Below are 22752 nucleotides of genomic sequence, written 5' to 3'. Positions count from 1 at the left end.
TGCCTTCACCTCCACTGTGGTACCTGCCCGTGGTCCATCTGCTGCTGCCTGACCGGGGGGTGATGCCTTAGAAATGAAACCCAGGAGCAAGGCAGCTGCTGGGCTGTGGAGGGGGGTTTCCTCTTGCTTTTCTCCCCATTGCAGTTCCCAGCTTTTCCTTTCAGGGCCAGCAAAAGCCTTTGGCTGCGCTAAAACTCTCTTTGCCTTGCAGAGCCTTTGCTCCTTGTTAGAGCTAAGCTATTGAATAGCTTAAAAGCAAGCAAGAAAGAAGGGGGATGTAGCTCCAAACCCCCTAGATCTCAGCCCCAGATTCCCCCTGGAAGCATCCCTGAATTTCCATGAACTCCCAGGCAGCTCCACAGCTATTTATAACAGCAATAAATGAGCAGCGGGACTCGCATTGAAAACGCGGGCACAGAAATAGCAGCAGTGGTTGGAAAGAGCCGCTCAGGCATTGTCCCTTCCCAACCCCAGCGTGTCCCCTGCACCAGGAAACAGCCCCCTTTGTCCCTGCCTTCACCCCAAGCAAACCCTGATCTATAGGGAACACCGGGGGCAGGGGGGGTGAGGAGGTGACAGGGACTGAGCCCCTGAGCCACCTCGCTCGCTGCAGGAGACTGCCCTAAAGCTGCTGCTTCGGGATTGAGGAGCTGCTGTGCCAAGGAAAACCACCTGCATTGGGCTCTTGCCCTCCGGCACCCCCAAACCCAGCAGCCCCCAGGCACCCAACATGGGCACCTCAACAAGAGGGAGCATTGCATGACCCGGGCAAGCGCCGTGAGCCTAGTGAATAGCTTTGGTGAAGGGAGAGGTTGCTCTGGTTTGGGTGTCTAAAAGCAGGACCTGCCTGGAAGATGCTGCCAGCAGCTCCGCTTTCCCCATCACCCCCCACAACTGGTTTGGGGCTGCAGTGAGGCCAGATCCACACACTGTTCCTCCAGGAAAAGCCCTCAGAAAGCCCAAACCCTCTATTTCACATACAAATACACACAACTAAAGGCACAAGATCGATGATAAAGGGTGCAGCTCCATCCCACCTCTTAGGCTTTCTCTGTGCACCTTGCTAAGAGGTGATCCCATCTCCTGCCAAATCCAGCTTTACCATCCCCATCGAAGCACAGGTTTATCTTTCTGGGCAAGGCTTTGGCTGCTGGAGTTGAATCCCAGCCCTGCAGCGGCCTTAATATGTAAGGAAGATCCCCAAACCCACATAGGGTATGCAAGCAGAGCGGCAGGTACCAAGAGGACTTGAGCATCAGTGCAAAGACCTCCTGCCCCTTGTCACTCAGGAGGGCTCAACCCAAGTGCAACACAGGGAGAAGCTAAAGCCATAGGCACCAGTCTCAGCCCACACATCATCCCCTCCTCTGGCTTTTCCAGCACAGGCATGAGCAGACAGGGTTCAGGGGGGATAACAAGGAGGCTCGGCATGCCAGGGAGCTGCTGGTGGTGAGCAGCAGGCCAGGGAGCTGTGGGGAAAGGATGCTTCTGGCTCACTTGTCTCTTCCAAGCTTCCCAGCAATCTGGTAACCACATTTGCAGCCTGCGCCCTTGCCAAATTAAATCACTGCCCTGGAGATGCCTTTGGGATGAGGAGACCAAAACTCTCCAGCTTCTCCCCATGGGGCTGAGCCATCACAGCGCAGACATCGAAGTACTGATGGCCCCTGGGTGCAGGACAACCTCCTGGGCACCCACACGTCCCCAGAGGGGTGACATTTCCATCCGCACACAGGAGCATTGGTCCAGAGGATCAGTGCAGGATACCCAGCTCCATCAATCTCTCCTTCCTGTGTGGGGCATTAAGCAGCCCTGAAGCCTGGTCCTCCATAAGGGTGGGGGTTTATTAGCAATCTCCAGGGCAAACCAAACCACACAGCCCTGGCTTCCACCCCCAAATCCCCTTAAATGTTACCTTAGTGGCATTGCCCTTCTCAGACAGGGGAAGGCTGCAGCCGCACAGAACCAAACACCTCCAAGGGGCTGCAAGACATCCAAGGACAGCTCTAAGCCCTTTCTCTCCAGGGACTTGGCTTTAACCCGCCTCCCTGAGCCTCCAGAGCTACAGGGAAGGCAGAGACCTTCCTCCTCCTCCTCCTCCCTCTTCTTTTCCTCATTCCTCCTCTTTTCGTTCCTCCTCCTCTCTGCATGAGCCCTGCAGAATTCCCACCACGAGCATTTCGGATTCATGGGGGCATCCCCATCCATCCCCCCCAATGGTGCCCCTCCCTACCTGACCTTTTGCCACCCCTGAGGGCCAGGGTTTATACCGGGGTGGGGAAACGCCCCGGGAGACCAATGCAGGCTCCCGGCAGGCAGCGATTAGCACTGAGCGGCTTGAGCCGCCCCTCGGCCTCTCTGGATGCAGCTGAGCCTGATCCCAAAGAGGCTCCTGGCTACTTCCAGCCGTGGGCAAGGGCCAAGCTGCCTCCCGGCCCCGCGAGGGGCTGCGCCTGGAAGCAGCAGCGGCCACACGGAGCTTCTGGCTGGGAAACCTCCCTGCATTCCTTGTGGGATAAACCCAGCGCCGGAGCGAGCTCGGGACGGGGATCCCCGCGGCGCCGCGCTGCCCCCCGGGAGCCGGGCCGGGGAGGATGCTGCTCCGGTCCATCGGGCTCCGGGCCAGGTTGGACACAGGGGCTTGGAGCAAGCTGCTCCAGTGGAAGGGGTCCCTGCCCGGGGCAGGGCTTGGAGCTGGAGGAGCTTTAAGGTCCTTTCATCCCAAACCAGCGTCATCTCCCTCCCTGCCCGCCCCAGCACCGGCCGCCTTCCTGCACCTCTCAGCAGGGCGTGAAGCTGAGGTGTGTGCCTGGGGCTTCCTCCGGAGCATCCCAGCCTGGGGAGCCGCGTATCCCACCGGCCCTCCCTGCTCTGGAATCACACGGACCCCGCTGCCCCTCTCACTGCTCCCACAGACGAGCCCTGCGGCTGCCTGCGTGCAGCCAAGCGCTTGCTCTCCAAGGGTTCCGTTAAATCCCACTTCCATTCACACACCCACAGCCCTCCGGTGGGGTGAAATGAACCCTGTCGAGGGGTCAGGCCAAGGGACCGGTTTAGAACTGCTCCTTTCCAGCGCCCTAATTAAAGCCCTGGGCGCCAGCAGTGGGAGGTGCGGCTGCGGCTGCTGTTTGCTCACCACAAGAGCACAGTTTGGGGCACTGAATCCTCAGGGATCTGTCCAAGGGGAAGCCAGGGCTGGCGGGGCTCTCGTCTGGGTGCATTTCAGGGGTTTATGGCATCTTCAAGCGAGCTGAACGCTGCTGCAGGGCTCAGGTCGTGCTTTGGCAGCCAGAGCCTCTGACCCCAAACCCAGCAGCGTGGGGTTGGGATAACAGCCTGGCTCAAGAGGATTAAACCCCATTGGGATGCTGACTGTCTGCTCCAGCCTTCTGCCAAGCCACGGAGGTTTTGGTGTCTTCAGGATATTGCTTAAATCCCTGATGTTCCCAAGGCAATGGATTTCCTCGCTGCCTGGGGCTCCAGCCCAGAGCGGTGCTGGCCATGCAGAAACCTGTGTTACTTGGTATAAACTACTCACAGCAGAATCCCAGGTGGGTTAGAGCTGGAAGGGGCCTTAAAGCTCCTCCAGCTCCAACCCCTGCCCCGGGCAGGGACCCCTTCCACTGGAGCAGCTTGCTCCAAGCCCCTGTGTCCAGCCTGGCCTTGAGCACTGCCAGGGATGGGGCAGCCACAGCTTCTCTGGGCACCCTGTGCCAGCGCCTCAGCACCCTCACAGGGAAGAGCTTCTGCCTAAGAGCTCAGCTCAGTCTCCCCTCGGGCAGGTTCAAGCCATTCCCCTTGGCCTGTCCCTACAGGCCCTTGTCCCAAGCCCCTCTCCAGGTTCCCTGCAGCCCCTTTAGGCACTGGAGCTGCTCTGAGGTCTCCCCTTCAGGAGCCTTCTCTTGTCCAGGCTGCCCCAGCCCAGCTCTCTCAGCCTGGCTCCAGAGGAGGCACAGAGATGACAACAGAGATGCCCGGCCCTAATATAGAGGTTTCATTTCCCCTCCCTGCACCCTTTACAGTGGCCCCAAAAGGGACAGAGCACAAGAAAACTCCCCACCCCGCACTGGCAGGCCCGAGGCATCGCTGGCAGTTGCCAACATGGCTTTTATTGTCACAGGAGCAGCAGCAGAGGGTGTGACAGGTCACTATGGGGGGACACGGTGTAACCCCACAGGTCATCCTGCACCCCGCGTGGCAGCGCTGGGCATCGGGTGGGATGGAGGGAGAGAAAGGATGCTGCGGGGAGAAGATGCTGCTGTCTGCAAGCCCTGCTCCCTCCACCTTTACTGCCCCGGCTCTGAGCAGAGACAAACTCCCAGCCCAAGTGGATTTCCATGTGGGAATGGGGCAGAAAAGAGGGGTCCCTGCACGGAGCATCATTTTCAGCTCCCTGCATCCATGGTTCAAATTGGCACCCATTGGTTTGCTCATATCACAGAGGGGTGCAGGGCAAAGGCAGGAACAGGAGAAGCTGCCCTGGGAACACTGCTCCTCTCGGATGCAGAAGCGTGATCCCAGCCTAAGGTTCCAATGTGCATCAGCAATCCAGTGTGTTCCATGTGCCTCCCCTCGCAGGAGGGCTGCCTGGGTGAGGTGGAGGTGGAGATGGAAAACAAGGGCAGGCTCAAAGGCAGCACCCAGCAAAGCACTGGGGATGTGGTGGCTCCAGCTGGCGATGGAGCATCAGCATCTGCCCTACGCAGGGACGGTACTTACAGGGTCAGAGAAGGAGCCTGAAACATCGAGAACGGGGTTTCCAGACCAGCCAGGGATGAAGAGGCTTTTCCCCCCCAAATCCCTGGTTTGCTTTTAAACACGCCCTTGGTGACAGCCCATGGGCAGTGGGGATGGAAGAGCTCCTCCATAGGCAGGGGGACGGGGATTCTGCCCCTCTGCAGTGGCTTCGGGTCACAGCCCAAGGGAGAACGGCGATGGGAACATAGTGCTGGGCTTGGACAGATGGATGCTGGTGGCTGCAGAGGCTGAACGGGCTCCCTGTGGGGACCATGGGGACGTGGCTTTCCCCCCGCCACCCGCTGAGCAAGGCAGGGCTGGCCGATGGCTGCCCCGGAGCTGGAGCCACCCTGGGGTCACCCCAGTGTTGTGGGTGCACGCCCCAGGGCACAAAGAGACCCAGCTCTGTCAGGGGAGAGGGGAATCCCGCAGAGATGTGTCTGTGCAGGGTCTGATCCCTGCTGAAACACTGCGGAGCCCCCAGGGGCTGACCCAGCACCACTCAAGGCCCCACGAACCAGCTTCACTGCCGACTGCAGCCAGGCAGGAGGAGGACGAGGGACCACGGATGGGCGAAGAGCATCGTCCCTGCTGGCGCAAGGCCTGTCTGTGCAAACAGGCTGCTGAACCCCGATCCCACCCTCCCCATCTCTAACCCTTCCCTCCTGGAGCCAGCACAGCCCCACGCGCTGCCCCTCGGCCCTGGGGCTGAAGCGGCAGGATAAGACCTGTCCGTGTGTCCGCGCCTCGGCTCACTCGGGGATGTAGTCCCTGAAGGAGTTAAAGCTGAGGCTCCGTCCCGCCGAGTGCGAGGTGGAGCTCGCCTGCATCTTTGGGATCTTCTCCATCAGCTTCGACACCGTCCTCCTCTTGAAGGAGCCCGGGGAGAAATGCCCCTGCCTCATGAGCTCCTGGTAGAGGGCGTTGAACACGGCCACGGGCTCCTCGTAGCTGTCCCGCGTGGAGATCTCATAGAAAGGCAGCTTCAAGGCTTTGGAGAGGCTCTCGCCGTCCTCGGTGGACACCATCCGGTCGAACTGCAGGTCCTTCTTGTTGGCCACGATGACGACGGGCGGCTGCTCGCTCGCGCTGCTGCGCCGGGGGCTCGAGTGGATGTGGTTGATGAGGAAGCAGAGCCGCATCACCTCGTCGAAGCTGCATCTGTCCGTCACCGAGTAGACCACGGCGAAGCCGTCGCCCCACTTGATCTTCTCCTCTATCTGCAGCGAGTCCTCCTCCTGCCGGGCACACAAGCTCCTGTTAACACCAAACACCTCCCTGCACCAGCACTGCGGGGTGGACCCCAGAAACCTCCCGGGGGGGTCATCACCACCTCCCTGAAGGCTTCTGGCCATGGGCTTGCGCACGGCAGTGATGTGCAGAGCACGCGGGTAACCTAGGGCTGGATCCGATGGGGGGAGCAACGTGGAAGACGGAGACAGTGATCAGTGACAGTGATCCCATCCTGATATGGGAAAGGGAGAGTTGGTGCTGCTAAAGCGGGTGCCCAGAGGCAGGGATGCTGCTACATGGGAAGCCAGCACAGGGCTCTCCCCTGCTGCAATCTCAGGGCTTGGTGTCTCCTTCAATCAGGAACGGGAATGGGGAAACACTGAGCTGAAGACACTGGGACTGATGCTAGGGACACATGAATTCTCCAAAGCATCCTTCTTCCAAGATAAACACAGACCCACGGCCTGGTTTATGTTGGAAGGGACCTTAAAGCTCATCCATGGGCAGGGACCCCTTCCACTGGAGCAGCTTGCTCCAAGCCCCTGTGTCCAACCTGGCCTTGAGCACTGCCAGGGATGGGGCAGGCTCGTTTGGCTGCAGCGGACCAAAGGTGCGAAAAGCAGCAGGAGCTCACCTGTCCCGCGGTGTCGAGGATCTCGAAGTGCACCATCTCCCCATCAATGACAGCCACGTGCCTGTAAATCATCTCTGGAGCGGGACAGAGAGAGAAGCCTGCGTGAGAGGAGCCCCAGGTAGGACGTGAGCACCCGGGCGCACTCGGTGCTGTGCTGGAGAAGTTGATTCTTGCTTGCTGCGACCCACAGCCCGTGCGGCCTCTGTTGTGAGGGCACGTCTTGAGCTGGTCCTCAGCCTGTCCCTGTGCCTGGAAGGGCAACCCTGTGCCCATGGCATTGAGCTCAGCAGCTCTGATGGGTACAGAGCCCCAGTCAGTGCCCAGCTGGATTTTGCCTTACTGGAAATGAAAGGTTTACAGTAACCCAAGTGCTGGAGCAAAAAGGGGTCATGGAGTGATGCTCCTGCAAGGGAAGAGAGCAGCAGGAGAGCGTGAGAAGCTGGGTTTGTTTTCACAGAATCCCAGAACCCCAGCCTGGTTTGGGATGAAGGGACCTTAAAGCTCCTCCAGCTCCAACCCCTGCCCCAGGCAGGGACCCCTTCCACTGGAGCAGCTTGCTCCAAGCCCCTGTGTCCAACCTGGCCTTGAGCACTGCCAGGGATGGGGCAGCCACAGCTTCTCTGGGCACCCTGTGCCAGCGCCTCAGCACCCTCCCAGGGAAGAGCTTCTGCCTAAGAGCTCAGCTCAGTCTCCCCTCGGGCAGGTTCAAGCCATTCCCCTTGGCCTGTCCCTACAGGCCCTTGCCCAAAGCCCCTCTCCATGGAGGACTCACGCTCCTCACCAGCCCTTTGCCCGTCCAGCACTGAGCTCCTGCTCCGAAGCAGCAGCTCCTTTGTAACCAAGCAATGAAAGTGTTTGTGGGCAGCCCTGGAGCACAAAACCCCTTCGAGCTTCACTAACATCATCAGCACCGAAAGCACCATCCCTCTGCTCGGCAACCACACGCTCACAGGATGCTGTGCTCGGGCAGATGGAGCAGCCCGCTCACACCGTGCCCATGTGCTGGGCACGGCAGGGCAGGAACCTGCCTGGCTGCTATGGGATAAACAGGCACTTTCCCTCTCCTCTGGCACAAGCAGCACCAGGAACACGCACATGTGGGCTCTGTGGTTCCTCACATTGCATGGAGGCAGAGAGGACCCCAGAGCAGCTTCCAGTACCTGAAGGGGGCCTATAGGGATGCTGGGGAGGGACTCTTCATCAGGGACTGCAGTGACAGGACAAGGGGTAACGGGTTCAAACTGAAACAGGGGAAGTTTAGATTGGATCTAAGGAGGAAATTCTTTCCTGTGAGGGTGCTGAGGCACTGGAATGGGTTGCCCAGGGAGGTTGTGAGTGCTCCATCCCTGGCAGTGTTCAAGGCCAGGTTGGATGAAGCCTTGTGTGGGATGGTTTAGTGTGAGGTGTCCCTGCCCATGGCAGGGGGTTGGAACTGGAGGATCTTGCGGTCCTTTCCAACCCAAACCATTCTATGATTCTATAGGAAGACCAAAGTGCTCCAGGGGAAGCATCGCTCATGGCATCAGGTGGGGAGGGCATGGAACAGACGCACAGGGCAGTGGCTGAGGGGTTGTGCTTCAAACCAGCCCCATCCCTCAGGCTCCCCAGGAACCAGCTGCGTTGGAACAGAGAAGCCCCCAGTTCCCAGCCCGGTGGGTGGCAGCGGATGCGGCAGGAGGATGCGCAGCCCCTGAGCCGGCACTTTGGGGGCGTTCGGCAGGGCTGTGGCTTCAGTACCCCAAAACCTCAAACCCAGAGGACAGGCGGCCCCTTCCCACTGCCCCAGGGGCTCAGACACCTCCTTCGCCTTAAAGCCCCCCCCAGAGCAAACCGCAGAGGATGGCCGAGCACGCGGTGCCTCCTCGCGATGCCAACGGCTCACCCCAGCGGGTTTTTGCCTTAACAAAACCAACAGAGAAGGAAAAGGGGCTGCAAGAGCCAGTGGACACGGTGAGCTTGGGAGCAGGGTGGGCTCTGCCCGGAGCTGGGTGCATCAGGGTCCCCGGGCTGCCGAGGGGCAGCAGCAACAGGGGAAAGGATTCACTTACCCAGGGTTGGGTCGTAGTCTCCAATGAATCTCCTGGTGATGAACCTGACGGTCAGCGCTGTAAGAAACACAACAAACCAGTGATGGGCACAGTGCAGAGAACCAGCAGCTGGTGCGGGTGAGGGATGGAGCAAAGACCTGCCCCGGCCTCATGGAAAGGCTCCGGGGGGGCACCAGGAGCAGGCTTCCCAGCAGCGACGCTGCAAACGTTGGCATCGAGGACCAAAACCAAGATGGGATGCTCCAGGCAGAGGAAGAGGCCTCTGCCCTCAGCTGCCTGCTCGCCGGCAGCAGCAGACACCTGCATGGGGGGGTTCATAACCTGCATCTCCTGGCTCACCCTGCGCTGATTTATGCACGCGCTGAAGTTTATGCCGGGGGAGCGATGCCCTCACTGATGAGCTCAACACGGGGCACGTCGGTGCTGGGTCAGGCTCTGCTGGTGCTGGTGCTGTAACTGCCTGGATGGGTCCCATGAACCTCAGCACTGCTGGTTTAAGGCAGCCCAGGCTCACAGCAGGGAGCGAGGGAGGTGCTGGCACCAGATCCCATGGGGCTCATCAGAAAGCCAAAGCTGGAGGAGCACCGGACACAGCAGATGTGGAGGTGCCCCTGGCCCCAGCCATGTGCTGCCAAAGCCAGCCCTGGGAAGGTGCCCGGCACCAGGAGGAGCTGAGCAAGGAGCAGCCCATCCCGGTGCACATCAGCTTCCTGCTATGCCTGCGCTCAGGAATTGGTGTTCCCGGCACAGGGATGCTGGGCACAAGCTGGGATCATTGTTTCATCCTTGCAAGGAGCATCCTGGCACCTCTCAGCATGCAGGGGATGAAACAACCCCTGCTATGAAAGCCACAGGATCCCAGCCTGGTTTGGGATGAAAGGACCTCAAAGCTCCTCCAGCTCCAACCCCTGCCCCGGGCAGGGACCCCTTCCACTGGAGCAGCTTGCTCCAAGCCCCTGTGTCCAACCTGGCCTTGAGCACTGCCAGGGATGGGGCAGGCACCATCCTCCATCTGCTGGCACAGCATCAACGCAGGGAGTGAATCATTTGGCCCCTCTTTTCCTCCTTGCAGGGGCGAGGGATGGCAGGAGCAGCCACACAAGTCAGTGGGGGCAATTCAACCCCTTTATGCAGTTACCACATCCCCGCACCAGAGACCGGAGATGGGAAGGCCAAATTCCACCCTAATGCCAGGCTGCTGGAGGTGTGCGGGGCTGGAGGCTTGCCCAACAGCTCCATCAAACCGGCAGCGGCTTCTCCTCACTGGGTGCCGCAGCTCAGCACCTCGCTGCAGGCCGAAGGACACAGAGACCAGCTCCAGAGCAAGCACATGTTGGAGGTGGGCAGGACCTCTGGGGCTGCAAACCAAAACCAGAGGCTCCTTGGCCATGGTGCACGGTCTCTATAGGGTGTGAGGACAAGTGACAGGGCTGAGGCTCAGCTGGCAAGCGGTCAGGAAGGGGAAGCAGGGGGAAAAGCAAAGGTTTTCTAAGCAGTGAAGGTGCTGGAATCCCTGCTGGGCTGAGCGGGGCAGGGAGGCAGCCGGAGCGCTCCCATCACCGCTGCTAACAGAGCACTGAGCTCGGATAGAGGTCCAAAGGGACCCAAACCCGCGTCTGTCCCTGGCGTGTGCTGGGGTGTATCCCATCTCCTGCTCTGGAGCATGCGGAAGCCTCCCTGGCACCGCAGCAGGCCCCTTGCGGTGCCCATGCCAGCGCCCTGGGTGGCACAAGGAGCTGACAAGGGGACACTGATGCGCATGAAAATGGGCAGAGCAGGTGAGATGGTACCAAGCTGTTCCCAGCGTCATTTCAGGCAGAGCACGGCAGCATCCCATGGGAAGATGCAGGAAAACAGCGCAGTCAAAGCTGGCACATTTTAACTTGGCTTTTCACAAGCCTCGAGCGCGCCATGGACCAGCCCCGGGAGAGCTGTGAGGAGGCCGTGATGATGCTCGGGATGAAGGGGAGAGCCCGGAGGCGGTGCTTGGCTGCATCAGTTCAGCAGCAGCAGAGAACTTGCCCCCAAGGGTGCACCAGGGGCTTACGGAGAGAGAACTCCTTTTCCCCGGGAAAGGAATCCCACAGCTTGGAGCCGAGGGCTGCAGAGGGCAAGCGGTCATTCCTGGCCTTTCCCAGGGAAGGAGGAACAAGAGCAAAGCCAAGGAACAACAACAGAACAAGGGCACAAAGCACAGCCCCTGCCTGGAACGGGTCACCCCGCCCAGCACGGATAATGACGGTGGTGGTGAACTGGCAGAGACCGAGGGAACAGGCGGGGATGTGGGTTCACAGCTCGGCCTGGACCAAAGGGAAGCTCTGGGTCGGATGCTTTGGAAGCATCGGCTGCCCGGGGATGATTCAGGAGCAGCCCCATAAGGGCAGCGCTGCAGGGACCAGCCCTGGGCCACGGAGCTCAAACAGGAACGGAGCGATCCCAACGGGAGGCTCAAACACTGCGCGCACCAGAACACCTCAAAGGAGGCGGTGCAGGGCCCGGTCCTGCCCCAGTGAAGCACTGGAGGAGCTTCTGCACTGGAGGAGGAGTGACCGGTTCGGGGAAGAGACCCACTGCATCTGCCGAGAGCCCTTCTGCTGGGGAAGGCCTCCCCAGCCACGCCAAGGGCTTATTCATCTGCTCACCTTCACCATCCACAGCTGGACTGGATGATCTTAAAGGTCTTTTCCAACGTGGTTGGTTCTATGATCCCCACCCTTTGCAACACCTTTCTGCAGGGAATTGCCTTTAGGACACAACAAGATGGACCAGGAAAGGGCCAGAAGCATCCCCAGAAGCATCTCTCCAGCCCTGCAGACCAAGTGAGCTTCCCTCTAGCTCTCAGCTCTTCCCTGCGCAGCAGGAAGGGGAGATGCCTGCTGGGGACAACAGTCGGCAGCACAAGCACCCTCTCAGAGGTGGTTTCAGGAACACCTCGCTCTGCCTTTGGAAAGGGGGAGGCCACAAAACTCATCTTCACGCTTGGACCTCTAAACTAATCCAGAGTGCCTGGGGGCTGCTCCATGAGCTGAGGTTGTGGATGTGCTGGTTCGATGCAACACCCTCTGCGTGGCCTCTTGTGCATCACATCTGGTCAGTGCTGCTGCGGGGAAAATGCACCCAGATGCAGGCGGAGAACCCCGTGGTTGGGCGGCTGGGGGGAGCACAGCTGATGGCAGCGATGCTGGAGCCCTGGAAGGTGTTAATGACGGTAATGGGTCATTAGCGGGGTTATTGACGGTAAGGAACAGGCTGTGCAGAGAGTGAAAGGCAGCGGAGAGGCTGGAAGGGGCTTGGAAAGGTGATGGGAGCAGAGAGTGAAATTGGTGGAAAATGAGTGGGAACAGGGAAAAACAACAGCGAGAGGGACCTTATAGCCCATCCAGCTCCAACCCCTGCCCCGGGCAGGGACCCCTTCCACTGGAGCAGCTTGCTCCAAGCCCCTGTGTCCAACCTGGCCTTGAGCACTGCCAGGGATGGGGCAGCCACAGCTTCTCTGGGCACCCTGTGCCAGCGCCTCAGCACCCTCCCAGGGAAGAGCTTCTGCCTAAGAGCTCAGCTCAGTCTCCCCTCAGGCAGGTTAGAGCCATTCCTATGTCCCCCACATCCTACCCCCACACCAAGCCAGGCAGGATCTGTGTGTTCATCCCAGGCTCCAGCCAGAGCCGGGCTGTTTGCTCCTTCAGCCCCAGCATCTCCTGCCTGGGGCATTCAGCATCCCTTCTCCTTCCAAGCCGCCCCTGGGTTCCGAGCCAGGGATCTGATGGAACAAACATGTCAGTTACCACAAGCGCTCCATGGAGATAAGCGAGGATCCCGCAGGAGGCTCCTATCAGCAGCTTCAAGGAGGTGACCGCATCAGCAGGGGCAGCACGAGGGAAGCCAGGCTCGGGTTCTAGAAGGCACCTGACTCTGTGTCATGCACCAGGCAGCACCAGGCCTGGAGCACACGGTGCTGTGCGAGAAGGGGAGCCAATTACATTGATTAAAAGCTGGCTGGAGCACAAGAACACGAGTGGAGCTGCCAGCCGGAGGCGCGGATGCAGGCAGAGACATTGGCGCATCCATGAGCCTTGTATAGGGCCTTTTCCCCTCCATCTTGAGCATAAGTAACCTCAGCAAGGGCTCTTCTTGGTGACCCCCAAAGCGGAAAGGTTAAGTTCATATCCCGTTTGGACCAGCATCGATTCAGCTCCAGCTGGTGGTCCCTAAGCAGAGCTTTCCTCGGAGGCACGGCACGGTTCACACTGGTGGAGGTAACTGCAGCCTCCGCAGGTGATTTACACCCAGACCAAGTCTTTAAACTACCGGTGGGGTTCAGCCATGGGGCTGCACCCAAACCTGCTCGGAGGATCCCAAGACTTGGAGGGAAATACAAAGATTTCCAAACTGCTCCAAAATCCAACTCTTTTGCTGAGAATGGAGGGTTTGGGGTTCCCCACACACACACTTTTGCAGCTCTCCGGATGTTAATTCCCCTTTTGATTCTCACCCATCTCGGCCCCCTCAGCTTTCCCAACCTGGATTCTGCTTCCCAAGGGATGGATGTGAACAGCTCACCCGGGTGATGCTCCAGCATTGAGCATCCTGCCAGGACCAGGAGCTTGGTGGCTCAGGGATGGGTTCGGATGGAAGCCACCCTCACCCCCCTGCACCCCTCCCCAAAACAGGGGATCCCCATATGCCACATCCCTTCCTCCCCCTGCCTTGGGGACCAGCTGCCTCCTGCAGCCCATCCTCCCCAGCCAGAGGTGTCCTGGTCCCCAGCTCCAGTGGGTGCAGGGGCTCAGAGCCAGAAGGACCCAGCCCTTGGGCACAGCACCCAGTGGGGATGCCCCAGTGTCCCTTTGCAGGGGAGGACGTGCAGGGAAGGCACCCAAGGGGGCAGAGACCGGTGTCAGTGCTGCAGGGGATCATGTTCCTGCCGTTCCAAGGGGCTGCTCCACGTTCCTGGCATGCTCCGAGCTCTTCTCTGCATGAGTCGGGTATGGATCCCCTCCCTCTGCCCCGATCCCATGGTCTGTGTCACCAGCACAGCCCGGAGGGACAGCAAAACCCACACTGCTGAGGGCACAAGGGAGCTGAGCCACTGCAGGGCAGACCCACAGACACCCGGCCACCGGGAGCCATGGAAAACCCTCGGCGTGATCCAACCCTATGGAGGAGGCACAGCAGCCTCTTGTGTGCCTGCGGGAGGGACCCGCAGCTCCCAGATGCCGGCTGCACGCCGGTGGGATTCATGGATTCAGGCTGGAGGGGGTGAGCTGGAGCACTCCGCTCTGTGCAACCATCACTCAGCTCCCTCTGCTCGAGGCCAAACACAGTGCAGGGACCCCCCCTGCGCTCTGGGTACCCCTGGAGCTGGACCGCGCTCCCAGTGCCGGGCTCTTACCCAGACCTGGGAGTCTCCTGCTTTGATTCAAGCAGGGAATCCTGGTTTTCCAGTGGCTCCGGGCTGGAAGCTGGCCGGTTACTGTATATGGAAACACAGCAGCACCAGCAGCCAGAGCCGCTGGCCACGAGCCAGGCGGAGGTGCCACCGCTGCCGGGGTTATTCCTCTATGGAGAGGGAAGGCAGCGGGACATTGCCCTGCCCAAGGACACAGCCGTGTCCCCAGGCTCTGCGGGCATCCCTGCTCCCCCGCCCCGCTGCAATGGAAACAAGGCGGACCCACACGGACAGCACCTTTGGTCCCTCGGTGATCAGCACCCCTCATCCCTGCTCCTGGAACGCTGGATGCTGCCCAGAACGGGAGCATTGGACGCCTTCACCACATGGATGGAGGAACGGGAGGGAGATTCCTGGGCAGGAGGGGGATGGAGGAGGCAGCTCAGGTGCTCCCGGCTCAGCATCCCAATCCCCACAGGTGGGAGCACCGAGGGAAGCGCTGGGAATGGGACTTTTCCTAAAGGGAAACTAAAGCCAGCGCTGCTCCGGGAGGCTCCGCAAACCTCGCCTCGCTCCAAGCGAGCCCCGGACTCAAGGCACCGGCGCAAACCCAAGCCTGAGCTCGGCTCCTGCGAGCCCCGGGAAGAGCCCCCGCTGCAGAGCCCGAGGGATCCCGGCAAGCCGGATGCCCTTAAACCGACCCGGGTCCACAGGGATCATCCCTCCATCCCCATCCCGGCGCGACCGAGCTGCCCCGGGGGCTCGACTCCGGCGATGAGACCTGGGGCAGGGGAACGCGGAGCGGACAGCGGGTGACAGGAAAGGGTTTCCGGAAGGGTACCGGGGGTTACCGGGTGCGATACCGGGGGGGGGGGGGGGGGATGCCGGGCCCCCTCCCTACCTGTCTTGCCCACTGCGCTCTGCCCCAGCACAACGAGGCGCAGGGTCCGGGCCGGGCTGAGGCTCACGGAGCGGCGGAGGGGCCGCGGGAAGCTCATCCCGGGGCCGCGGCTCCGGCGCTCCCCGCTCCGGCGGGCGCTGCTCCGGCGGCTCCGCCCCGAGGGCCGGGCTCGGCCGCGGGTCGGTGCGGGCGGTCCCCAGCTCCTCCTCCTCCTCCTCCTCCTCCCTCCGCGGGGCGGGGCGGGCTCCGTGCCTCAGTTTCCCCGCACGCAAACAGCTCCGGCGGGTGCCAGCGGCAGCCCCAGGAGCTGCTGCCCTGAGCGGGGCAGGGAGAGGGAAGAGCGGAGCGGCCCCAAACCAGCTCCCCAAGGCGGGGGAGCACGGCCCGGGGCTGCCTCCCCCCCCCCCCCCCCCCCGGCAATCCCGGCTTGATTTCGGCTGCTCCTGCGTGCGAGAGGAGTTAATGAGGACAAGACAGGAGCTGGCTCGGCCCCAGCCTTTCCCTCGCTCCATGTTCCAGGCACAGCGTGGTCCCAAACCCAGCCGAGCCGCTCCGCACGCTCCGCACATCACCCAGCACAAGGCAAGGAGCGAATCCTGGCTCTGCCCAAACCGGCGGCTGAACCCCCTCACCCCAAGGGAGACCCTGAGGGGGCTGGAGCGGGGACAGAGCAGGGCAATGGAGCTGGTGCAGGGCCTGGAGCCCAAGGGTGCTGGGGAACGGCTGAGGGACCTGGGGGGGTCAGATGGAGAAGAGAAGGCTCAGGGGGGACCTGATGGCTCCCTACAAGTGCCTGACAGGAGGATGGAGCCAGGAGGGGCTGGGCTCTGCTCCCAAGGAACAAGGGATGGGACAAGAGGAACCGGCCTCAAGCTGCCCCAGGGCAGGTTTAGATGGAGCTGAGGAACAATTCCTGCCCCAGAGGGTGCTCAGGCATTGGAACAGGCTGCCCAGGGCAGGGCTGCAGGCACCGGCCCTGCAAGTGCTCACACACCGTGGATTCGAGGCCTCAGTGCCATGGGGCAGGGGTGGCCTTGGCAGCGCTGGGAATGGTTGGACTGGGTGAGGTTAAAGCTCTTTTCCAGCCTGGTTGACTCCATGGTTCTATGATATCCAAGCGCTCAGACCTCACCGCTTTACACGTGCTTTGGAGCAGCAGCACTGGGAGGCTGTTACATACCAGTGTGCTCTCACCAGGAGCATGGGGCTGTGTCCGTGTGCACACACAAGCGTGAGCACAGGTAACGGGTGCGTGCTGGCACTGACACGTCCTGCTGGAAACAGGAGAAAAGACCTGGAACATCCTGACCGCACTCAGCAAACTGCAGGATGGAGCCTGCCTGTGCAGCGTGGATGGCACCAGCACTGCGAACCCAGCAGCGCAGACCTGTACCAGCACAGGGGTACAGCACAGGCAGTGCCTACCCTCAGGATCTGGCCCCTTTTCCAAGGGCTTCACTCATTGCCTGGCACGGGGAGCTCTGAATGACCACCTCCGGTGCCCTGGCTCACAGCAGGGCACAGCGCATCCGCACCGCCCTGCATGGAGCTCAGGGTAACAGGAACCAAAGGTATTTATAGACCATATCATGTGTCAGACGTTCCTGCGGTGGGTGCCTGCAGGAGGCCTGAGCACGCAGGCAGCACCCTCAGGGGCATCATCTCCAATGGGAGACTGGGAGAGAAGCTCTCCCTCCATCCCCAGTGCGGGTCCTCCTGCACATCATCCGCTTACCACCGTGTTCCCACCACGGATGGGAGGCACGTCCATGCCTGGCAACATCTGGAGCCCAGAAGCAGGAATAAGAGCAATAAACTCAGCTTTCAGGACAAAAGCTGATTCCCAGCTGGGCAGTGACAGGAGAAAGAAGGCTCCGTTATGTTCCTGTCCTATTTTTAGCCTGATTTCCTAAGGAAATGAGATCGCTGCAGTCAAGTTCTGTCTCGCCTGCTCCTCTTTAATACCGGTTTTGGGTACATTCATCATGGAACGGACAAGGGGAATGGCTTGAACCTGCCCGAGGGGAGACTGAGCTGAGCTCTTAGGCAGACACCTCCCTGGGAGGGTGCTGAGGCGCTGGCACAGGGTGCCCAGAGAAGCTGTGGCTGCCCCATCCCAAGGGCAGGTTGGACACAGGGGCTCGGAGCACCCTGCTCCAGTGGAAGGGGTGTGATGGAGACACAACTTTATCACCTGCAATCGCTGAATCAGCCCCCTCCAGTGTAACCAGGCCCCTGCGGCGGTGCCGGGGGAAGAGGTGGGGTAGGTACTGGTAGAGGTGGGGTAGGTACCGGTTTCTGTTGACATAGCTGTGGTCAGGCCGTTCCCTGCTTGCCGGTGTCTGGAGACGTGGAGCCTGCGCCGGGAAAGAGCCCAAAGGCACCCATGAATCACGTCCCTGCAGCCGCAAACCCAGCAGAAGGAAAACGCTGTCCTGAAGAACCGAATCAGCGCAGGTGCAGCCTCGCATCACCGGAGTCCTGCTCCGCGGTCCAGACTGGGTCCCTGTTGGATCATCGGCTCGTTTGAGAGCTCCCAAAACAACTCGAACGTCGCTGCTCCTGAGAGGGAAGTGCGATGCTTGGTTCATCCTTTGGAAAGGGAAGATAAAATGAAAGCTGCTCCCTTTTCTCTCCATTAGAGGACCTGAAGGTGCGGGGCGCTGATGGAAACCAACCCAGTCTCAAGCTGGCTTTGGAGCCTGCATCCTATTCTCACAAAGGATCACGGTATTCCAAAGCTTTGGTCCCACAGCGTTTAGTTCGTCTCCTGAGCATCCCCTCAAAGGGCTGATCCCCCTTTCCAACCCATGCGTCCCGTTTAACCACCACCCACTAGTGACCACGCAAACGTTGCTCCCATCAAGACTCAAGCTCTGTGGCCAGCAGGTCTCTTGGGAGTTAATGCCGGATGGGGCCACCAGGGAATGCTCTCCAAGGATACAGCTGAAGTCACGCTGCCCTCAGTGCACGCGCTTTGGGTTGCTATAGCAGAGCCATCACACGACTGAGAAGGGCTCTCAGCCTTCACGGCCTCTCCTTCCTCACCCCACCGACATCAGCCCCTGCCGTGGCTCCAGCCAGGCAGAGCCGTGGTGGGAGCAGGGACACAGATCCCGATCCCGGCCGCTTCTCCCATGTTCTATAAATAGGGAGAGAGGAACCAGATAGGAGCAGCTCGCGCTGGGGCTGGCTGCCTGCTGCCTGCTCCGGGCGGCCTCAGCGCGGCCCCATGGGGACCTTCCCTTCCTCTTCCTCGTAACGGGGCTGCTTTTGAGAGCCACAGAGACAAGGGTGCAGCAGAGCCGAGCCCGGGTCTGCTCCTGGTGTTCCGCCCCATCCCTGCCTGGTTGCTGGAGTGGGGCTGGATCGTGCGGAGCCAACGAATCCGGCCCCACATCAGAGCCCAAAGACGCCTTTGAAAGCTGATGGGGGTGAAATCACAGCAAAGGGGGGGATGGAGAGCGGCCCCCTTGCACCCCGGAGGCCGGAACAACGCGTCCTAGGAACCGCTCGAGCTGCTTTGCCCCTTCATCCGGAGGAGCGCCGGCAGCTCCCGGTGGAGCAGGGATCACAGCCAGGTCACCAAAGCCCTTTGTGGCCCTCGGGTCCCAAGGAGGGGGTTTCAGGCCTCCTGGGTTGCTGAAGCGAGGGCACCGCAGCGCTCACCGCGCCTGTCGAGCTCCATCGGGCTGCACGGACGCTGCCGCTCACCGCGGGGAGCTCCACGCCGCGAGGAACGGAGCTCGGTTCAGGGCACAGAATGGCTTCTGAAGGCAGGGACCAGGAGCCCTGCCATGGTGGAGGGGGGTGTTAAAACTCACCCAGACAGAGCTCTGGAGATGCGCTGCAGGGCGATCAGCACAGGCTGTTCCCCTTCAACCTCAGCGATGCTCTCCTGGTTCTGACTGAGCTCATGGGGATGCGAAACCCAAATCCCAGCACCTTGAAGCTGCAGACTTCGCACCCGTGGTGCCAGGATCACTGCATCCCGTTTCGGAGAGCAGCACGAGCCTTTAGGTGGTTGAAACCTCCATCCAAGCCAGCCCTTGAAGCCTCTGAAGGGGAGGGAAAAAAGAACTACACAAGAACCCCAGCCTGGTTTGGGTTGAAGGGACCTTAAAGCTCCTCCAGCTCCAACCCCTGCCCCAGGCAGGGACCCCTTCCACTGGAGCAGCTTGCTCCAAGCCCCATCCAGCCTGGCCCTGGGATGAATTAAAGGCCACAGATGAGTTAAGGTGCCAGGGTCCATTGCTCTGCAAAGGGTGAGGACGGGGCTGCGCTGACCCTCACGGATCGCTGTGCAGGAGCACATCCTGCTCGGTGCCGCGGCGTGCGCGTGATCAGGGATTGACCAAACACCCCCCGGCTCCGCTGGAGAGGGAACAGGAGCCGGACAGGGCTGCCCTGGGATCCGCACCCCGGGATCCATGGGGTTTGCTGCTCCCTGGCTCCTGTGATCGGAACGGGGGACATGGAAGTGATGTGAGGCCTCTGAACAAGCCCCTCCTCAGCTTTGCCAGCAATGAGACAACCCGGTCCTGCTGCAGGGAATGGTGGCACTGAGAGCCCCTCATCCCATGGGAAGAGCACGGTGCTGGGGCCGCCCTCGGCAGCACTCGGAGGACCCACACCAGCCGGAGCCCTTGTGTCCGGAGCAGGGAGCAGGCGCTGGAAGAAGAGTCAGGGTTGGAAAGGACCTCAAGATCATCCAGTTCCAACCCCCTGCCATGGGCAGGGACACCTCACACTAAACCATCCCACCCAAGGCTTCATCCAACCTGGCCTTGAACACTGCCAGGGATGGAGCACTCACAACCTCCCTGGGCAACCCATTCCAGTGCCTCAGCACCCTGGAATCCGGCTCCATCCGCTCCTGCTCTCCCCTGGGCAGTGGAGCCCGATTTACACAGCATGGGACAGCCCCGAGGGACGTTAGGGGCACAAGCACCCACGGGTGGCTCGAGGCTGCAGCCCGGCTCTTGGCTGAGCCGTGTGGGTGCTGAACCTCCAGACCTGGGCAAAGCACCGCTTACATTCCAGGACCCGATGTGCTGCCCAGCACCATGGTTTTGGCCTAAGGGATGAACTTCAGCTCCGAATCAGTGCCTGGGGGGGAAAACCAGTGCCTCTCTGTTGAGGCAGCGCTGCTCCTGTGTATGCGAGTGTGGCAAAACCAGCAGCCAGAGAGGGGATCCCCATCAGCCACCCCTGACACGTGAGGCCAAAGGGAGGCTTGTGACTTCCCTCTGGAGAAAGACTAAGGGATTTCTGCTTCCACCTGGAATGGCAAAAGGCTTTTCTCGTAAATCCCCCCGGAGAAGATGTCAGCTCCGACCGCCTCAGTCCCAATGCATCACCCGAATACACCCTGAATGCTCAGCACTGATTTTGTATCGCACCATTTGCAAACCAAACCCAGCACTTCCTGATGCTCTTCCTGCCTTTTTCCTTCCTGCCTTTTTCCTTCCTGCTTTTTTCCTTCCTGCTTTTTTCCTTCCTGCCTTTTTCCTTCCTGCCTTTTTCCTTCCTGCCTTTTTCCTTCCTGCCTTTTTCCTTCCTTTTTCCTTCCTGCCTTTTTCCTTCCTGCTTTTTTCCTTCCTGCTTTTTTCCTTCCTGCCTTTTTCTCCCCCAAACTGCTGTGGAGCCACCCTCACTTCCTACCTTGCCTTAGGAGCACCCTACCCAATGGCCACTGTTACACATCAACCGAAGACCTTTGCTTTTCCTTTGGAACCAGCTCTGGGCTCTTCCTGCTGGAATTCTGCGTCCTGAGGCTCTGCAAAGCATTCCTGTAACCAGGAAGGACAGAACGTTCCCCTCACCCCCCAACCAGCCGAGCTGCTCCCGTGCTGCTCCCCTGCTGTTCCGCAGCCCCGGCTCTCTCAGTGCCTTGGGAAACGCAGGTTTCCAGCAGAATTCCCGCAGCTTCCAGCGCCATCCCCCTGCGGAGCGGAACAGGAGATGTGCTGGGACAGCGCCTGCGCCAGCCCGCGGCGTGCGGGGATTCACTGCCCTGGAGTGGAACCGGAGACACCCTTGGAGCAGGGGAAGAGCCGGGAGGGGACTTTGGAGGGATCCCCACGCTGCCTTTCACTGTACGGGCTTGGGTCCAAGCTGGTCACAGAGCCATGGAACCAACCAGGCTGGAAGAGCCCTTCAAGCCCATCCAGTCCAACCGTACCCAGCGCTGCCAAGGCCACCCCTAACCCATGGCACTGAGGGCCTTGTCTATAGGGTTTGTGAGCACTTGCAGGGCCGGTGTCTGCAGCCCTGCCCTGGGCAGCCTGTTCCAATGCCTGAGCACCCTCTGGGGCAGGAATTGTTCCTCAGCTCCATCTGAACCTGCCCTGGTGCAGCTTGAGGCCGGTTCCTCTTGTCCCATCCCTTGTTCCTTGGGAGCAGAGCCCAGCCCCTCCTGGCTCCATCCTCCTGTCAGGCACTTGTAGGGAGCCATCAGGTCCCCCCTGAGCCTTCTCTTCTCCACCTGAACCCCCTCAGTTGCAGGGGGTTGTTGTGGCCCAAGGGCAGGACCCAGCCCTTTGCCTTGCTGAACCCCATCCCATTGGCACATCCCATGGATCCCTCTGCAGAGCCTCCTGCCCTCCAGCACACCCACACCCAACCTGGTGTCATCTGTGACCTGACTGGGGGTGCCCCCATCCCCTCCCCTCCACACCATCAGGGTCCCTGCCTCCGTGATTCCATCGCAGCTGGAAATCCGGGCATCCACTCACCAGTAACAGCCAGTGCAGAAGGAACAGCATCGCCCAAGGGCTGCTCCTGCCCAGCATCCTGAAGAGGAAGAGAGGAGTCAGGCTCTGCAGATGACCCAGTGCCTGCAGAACTTCCTTACCCCAAGCACGCCCGCATCTCTCTCCAGCTGAAGCCAGGCAAGAGGAAAAGCACCTCAGCCTCCAAGCCTGGTGCTGGATCACCTGAAGTGATCTCCTGAAGGTCTGCATGGATGCGCGAGCTTTGGAAGACAGGACAAGACCCGGAGATATGTTCCAAACCAACCTGTCCCTTCGCACAGATCATGGGCCTGTGGAGGAGTCACGGAGGGTACACAAGGCCAGCCACACGGAGCAGTTCCCCCCGACCCATTGGAGGCAAGGTGTTCCTTTGGGAAGTGCCAAGGGGAGCAGGAAGCACTCACCTCAGGGTAGCTGCAGGGGCTCCAACAGCCTGGCGAGAGCTCCGGGAAGCTGCCTGGTTGTTACTGGGAAACCATTCCTGGGTCTTATCCCAGCCCACAAGCCCACGTGGCGCTCAGCTCAGCCTGGCCGCACACGTGCTGCTCAGTGCGGGTGCTCAGCTTCCCGAGCAGAGAGGAGCGGCTGAGCTCTGGATATGAAAATGCTCTCAGCAGGTCAAGCACCAAGTGTGTGAAGCCTGAAACGCCCCGAGCCCCTGGCACCTTGTTCTGATGGTACCACGCACACAGTGTATCGTAGAATCATAGAATCACAGAATGGTTTGGGTTGGAAAGGACCTCAAGATCATCCAGTTCCAACCCCCTGCCATGGGCAGGGACACCTCACACTAAACCATCCCACCCAAGGCTTCATCCAACCTGGCCTTGAACACTGCCAGGGATGGAGCACTCACAACCCCCCTGGGCAACCCATTCCAGTGCCTCAGCACCCTCACAGGAAAGAATTTCCTCCTTAGATCCAATCTAAACTTCCCCTGTTTCAGTTTGAACCCGTTACCCCTTGTCCTGTCACTGCAGTCCCTGATGAAGAGTCCCTCCCCAGCATCCCTATAGGCCCCCTTCAGGTACTGGAAGCTGCTCTGAGGTCCCCACGCA

General features: G+C 60.5%; 1 protein-coding gene and 1 long non-coding RNA gene across 3 annotated transcripts; both read right to left on the bottom strand.

The window, feature by feature from the left end:
- Positions 1-4087: 4087 nt before the first annotated feature.
- Positions 4088-15120, bottom strand: LOC136017218 (ras-related and estrogen-regulated growth inhibitor-like). The gene is made up of 4 exons (XM_065685314.1): positions 14940-15120; positions 8653-8709; positions 6605-6678; positions 4088-5975 (listed from the first exon to the last, which is right to left on the bottom strand). Exons 1-4 carry the CDS (start codon positions 15034-15036, stop codon positions 5490-5492), a joined length of 714 nt encoding a protein of 237 aa, XP_065541386.1. The 5' UTR covers positions 15037-15120; the 3' UTR covers positions 4088-5489.
- A 1756-nt stretch (positions 15121-16876) lies between these two features.
- On the bottom strand, positions 16877-22389 carry LOC136017392 (uncharacterized). Of its 2 annotated transcripts, XR_010613926.1 has the most exons (4): positions 22099-22389; positions 21677-21984; positions 18764-20884; positions 16877-18662 (listed from the first exon to the last, which is right to left on the bottom strand). It is a non-coding gene; the product is annotated as an uncharacterized LOC136017392 (long non-coding RNA). The 2 variants fall into 2 exon arrangements; XR_010613925.1 differs by having other exon boundaries at positions 16877-20884.
- Positions 22390-22752: the final 363 nt, after the last annotated feature.

Source organism: Lathamus discolor, chromosome 6 (assembly GCF_037157495.1).
Source record: "Lathamus discolor isolate bLatDis1 chromosome 6, bLatDis1.hap1, whole genome shotgun sequence".
Classification (NCBI taxonomy): domain Eukaryota; kingdom Metazoa; phylum Chordata; class Aves; order Psittaciformes; family Psittacidae; genus Lathamus; species Lathamus discolor.
Note: the sequence above shows the minus strand (reverse complement) of the source record. Positions and strands in the feature narration are given on the sequence as shown.

Excerpts from the sequence above, each read along its gene's own strand:
- LOC136017218 (XM_065685314.1), bottom strand. The coding sequence starts at position 15,036 with ATGAGCTTCCCGCGGCCCCTCCGCCGCTCCGTGAGCCTCAGCCCGGCC. Across the intron at positions 8,710-14,939 it reads GAGCGCAGTGGGCAAGACAG|CGCTGACCGTCAGGTTCATC; the intron begins GTAGGGAGGGGG and ends TGTTTCTTACAG. Across the intron at positions 5,976-6,604 it reads TCCTCGACACCGCGGGACAG|GAGGAGGACTCGCTGCAGAT; the intron begins GTGAGCTCCTGC and ends TGTGCCCGGCAG.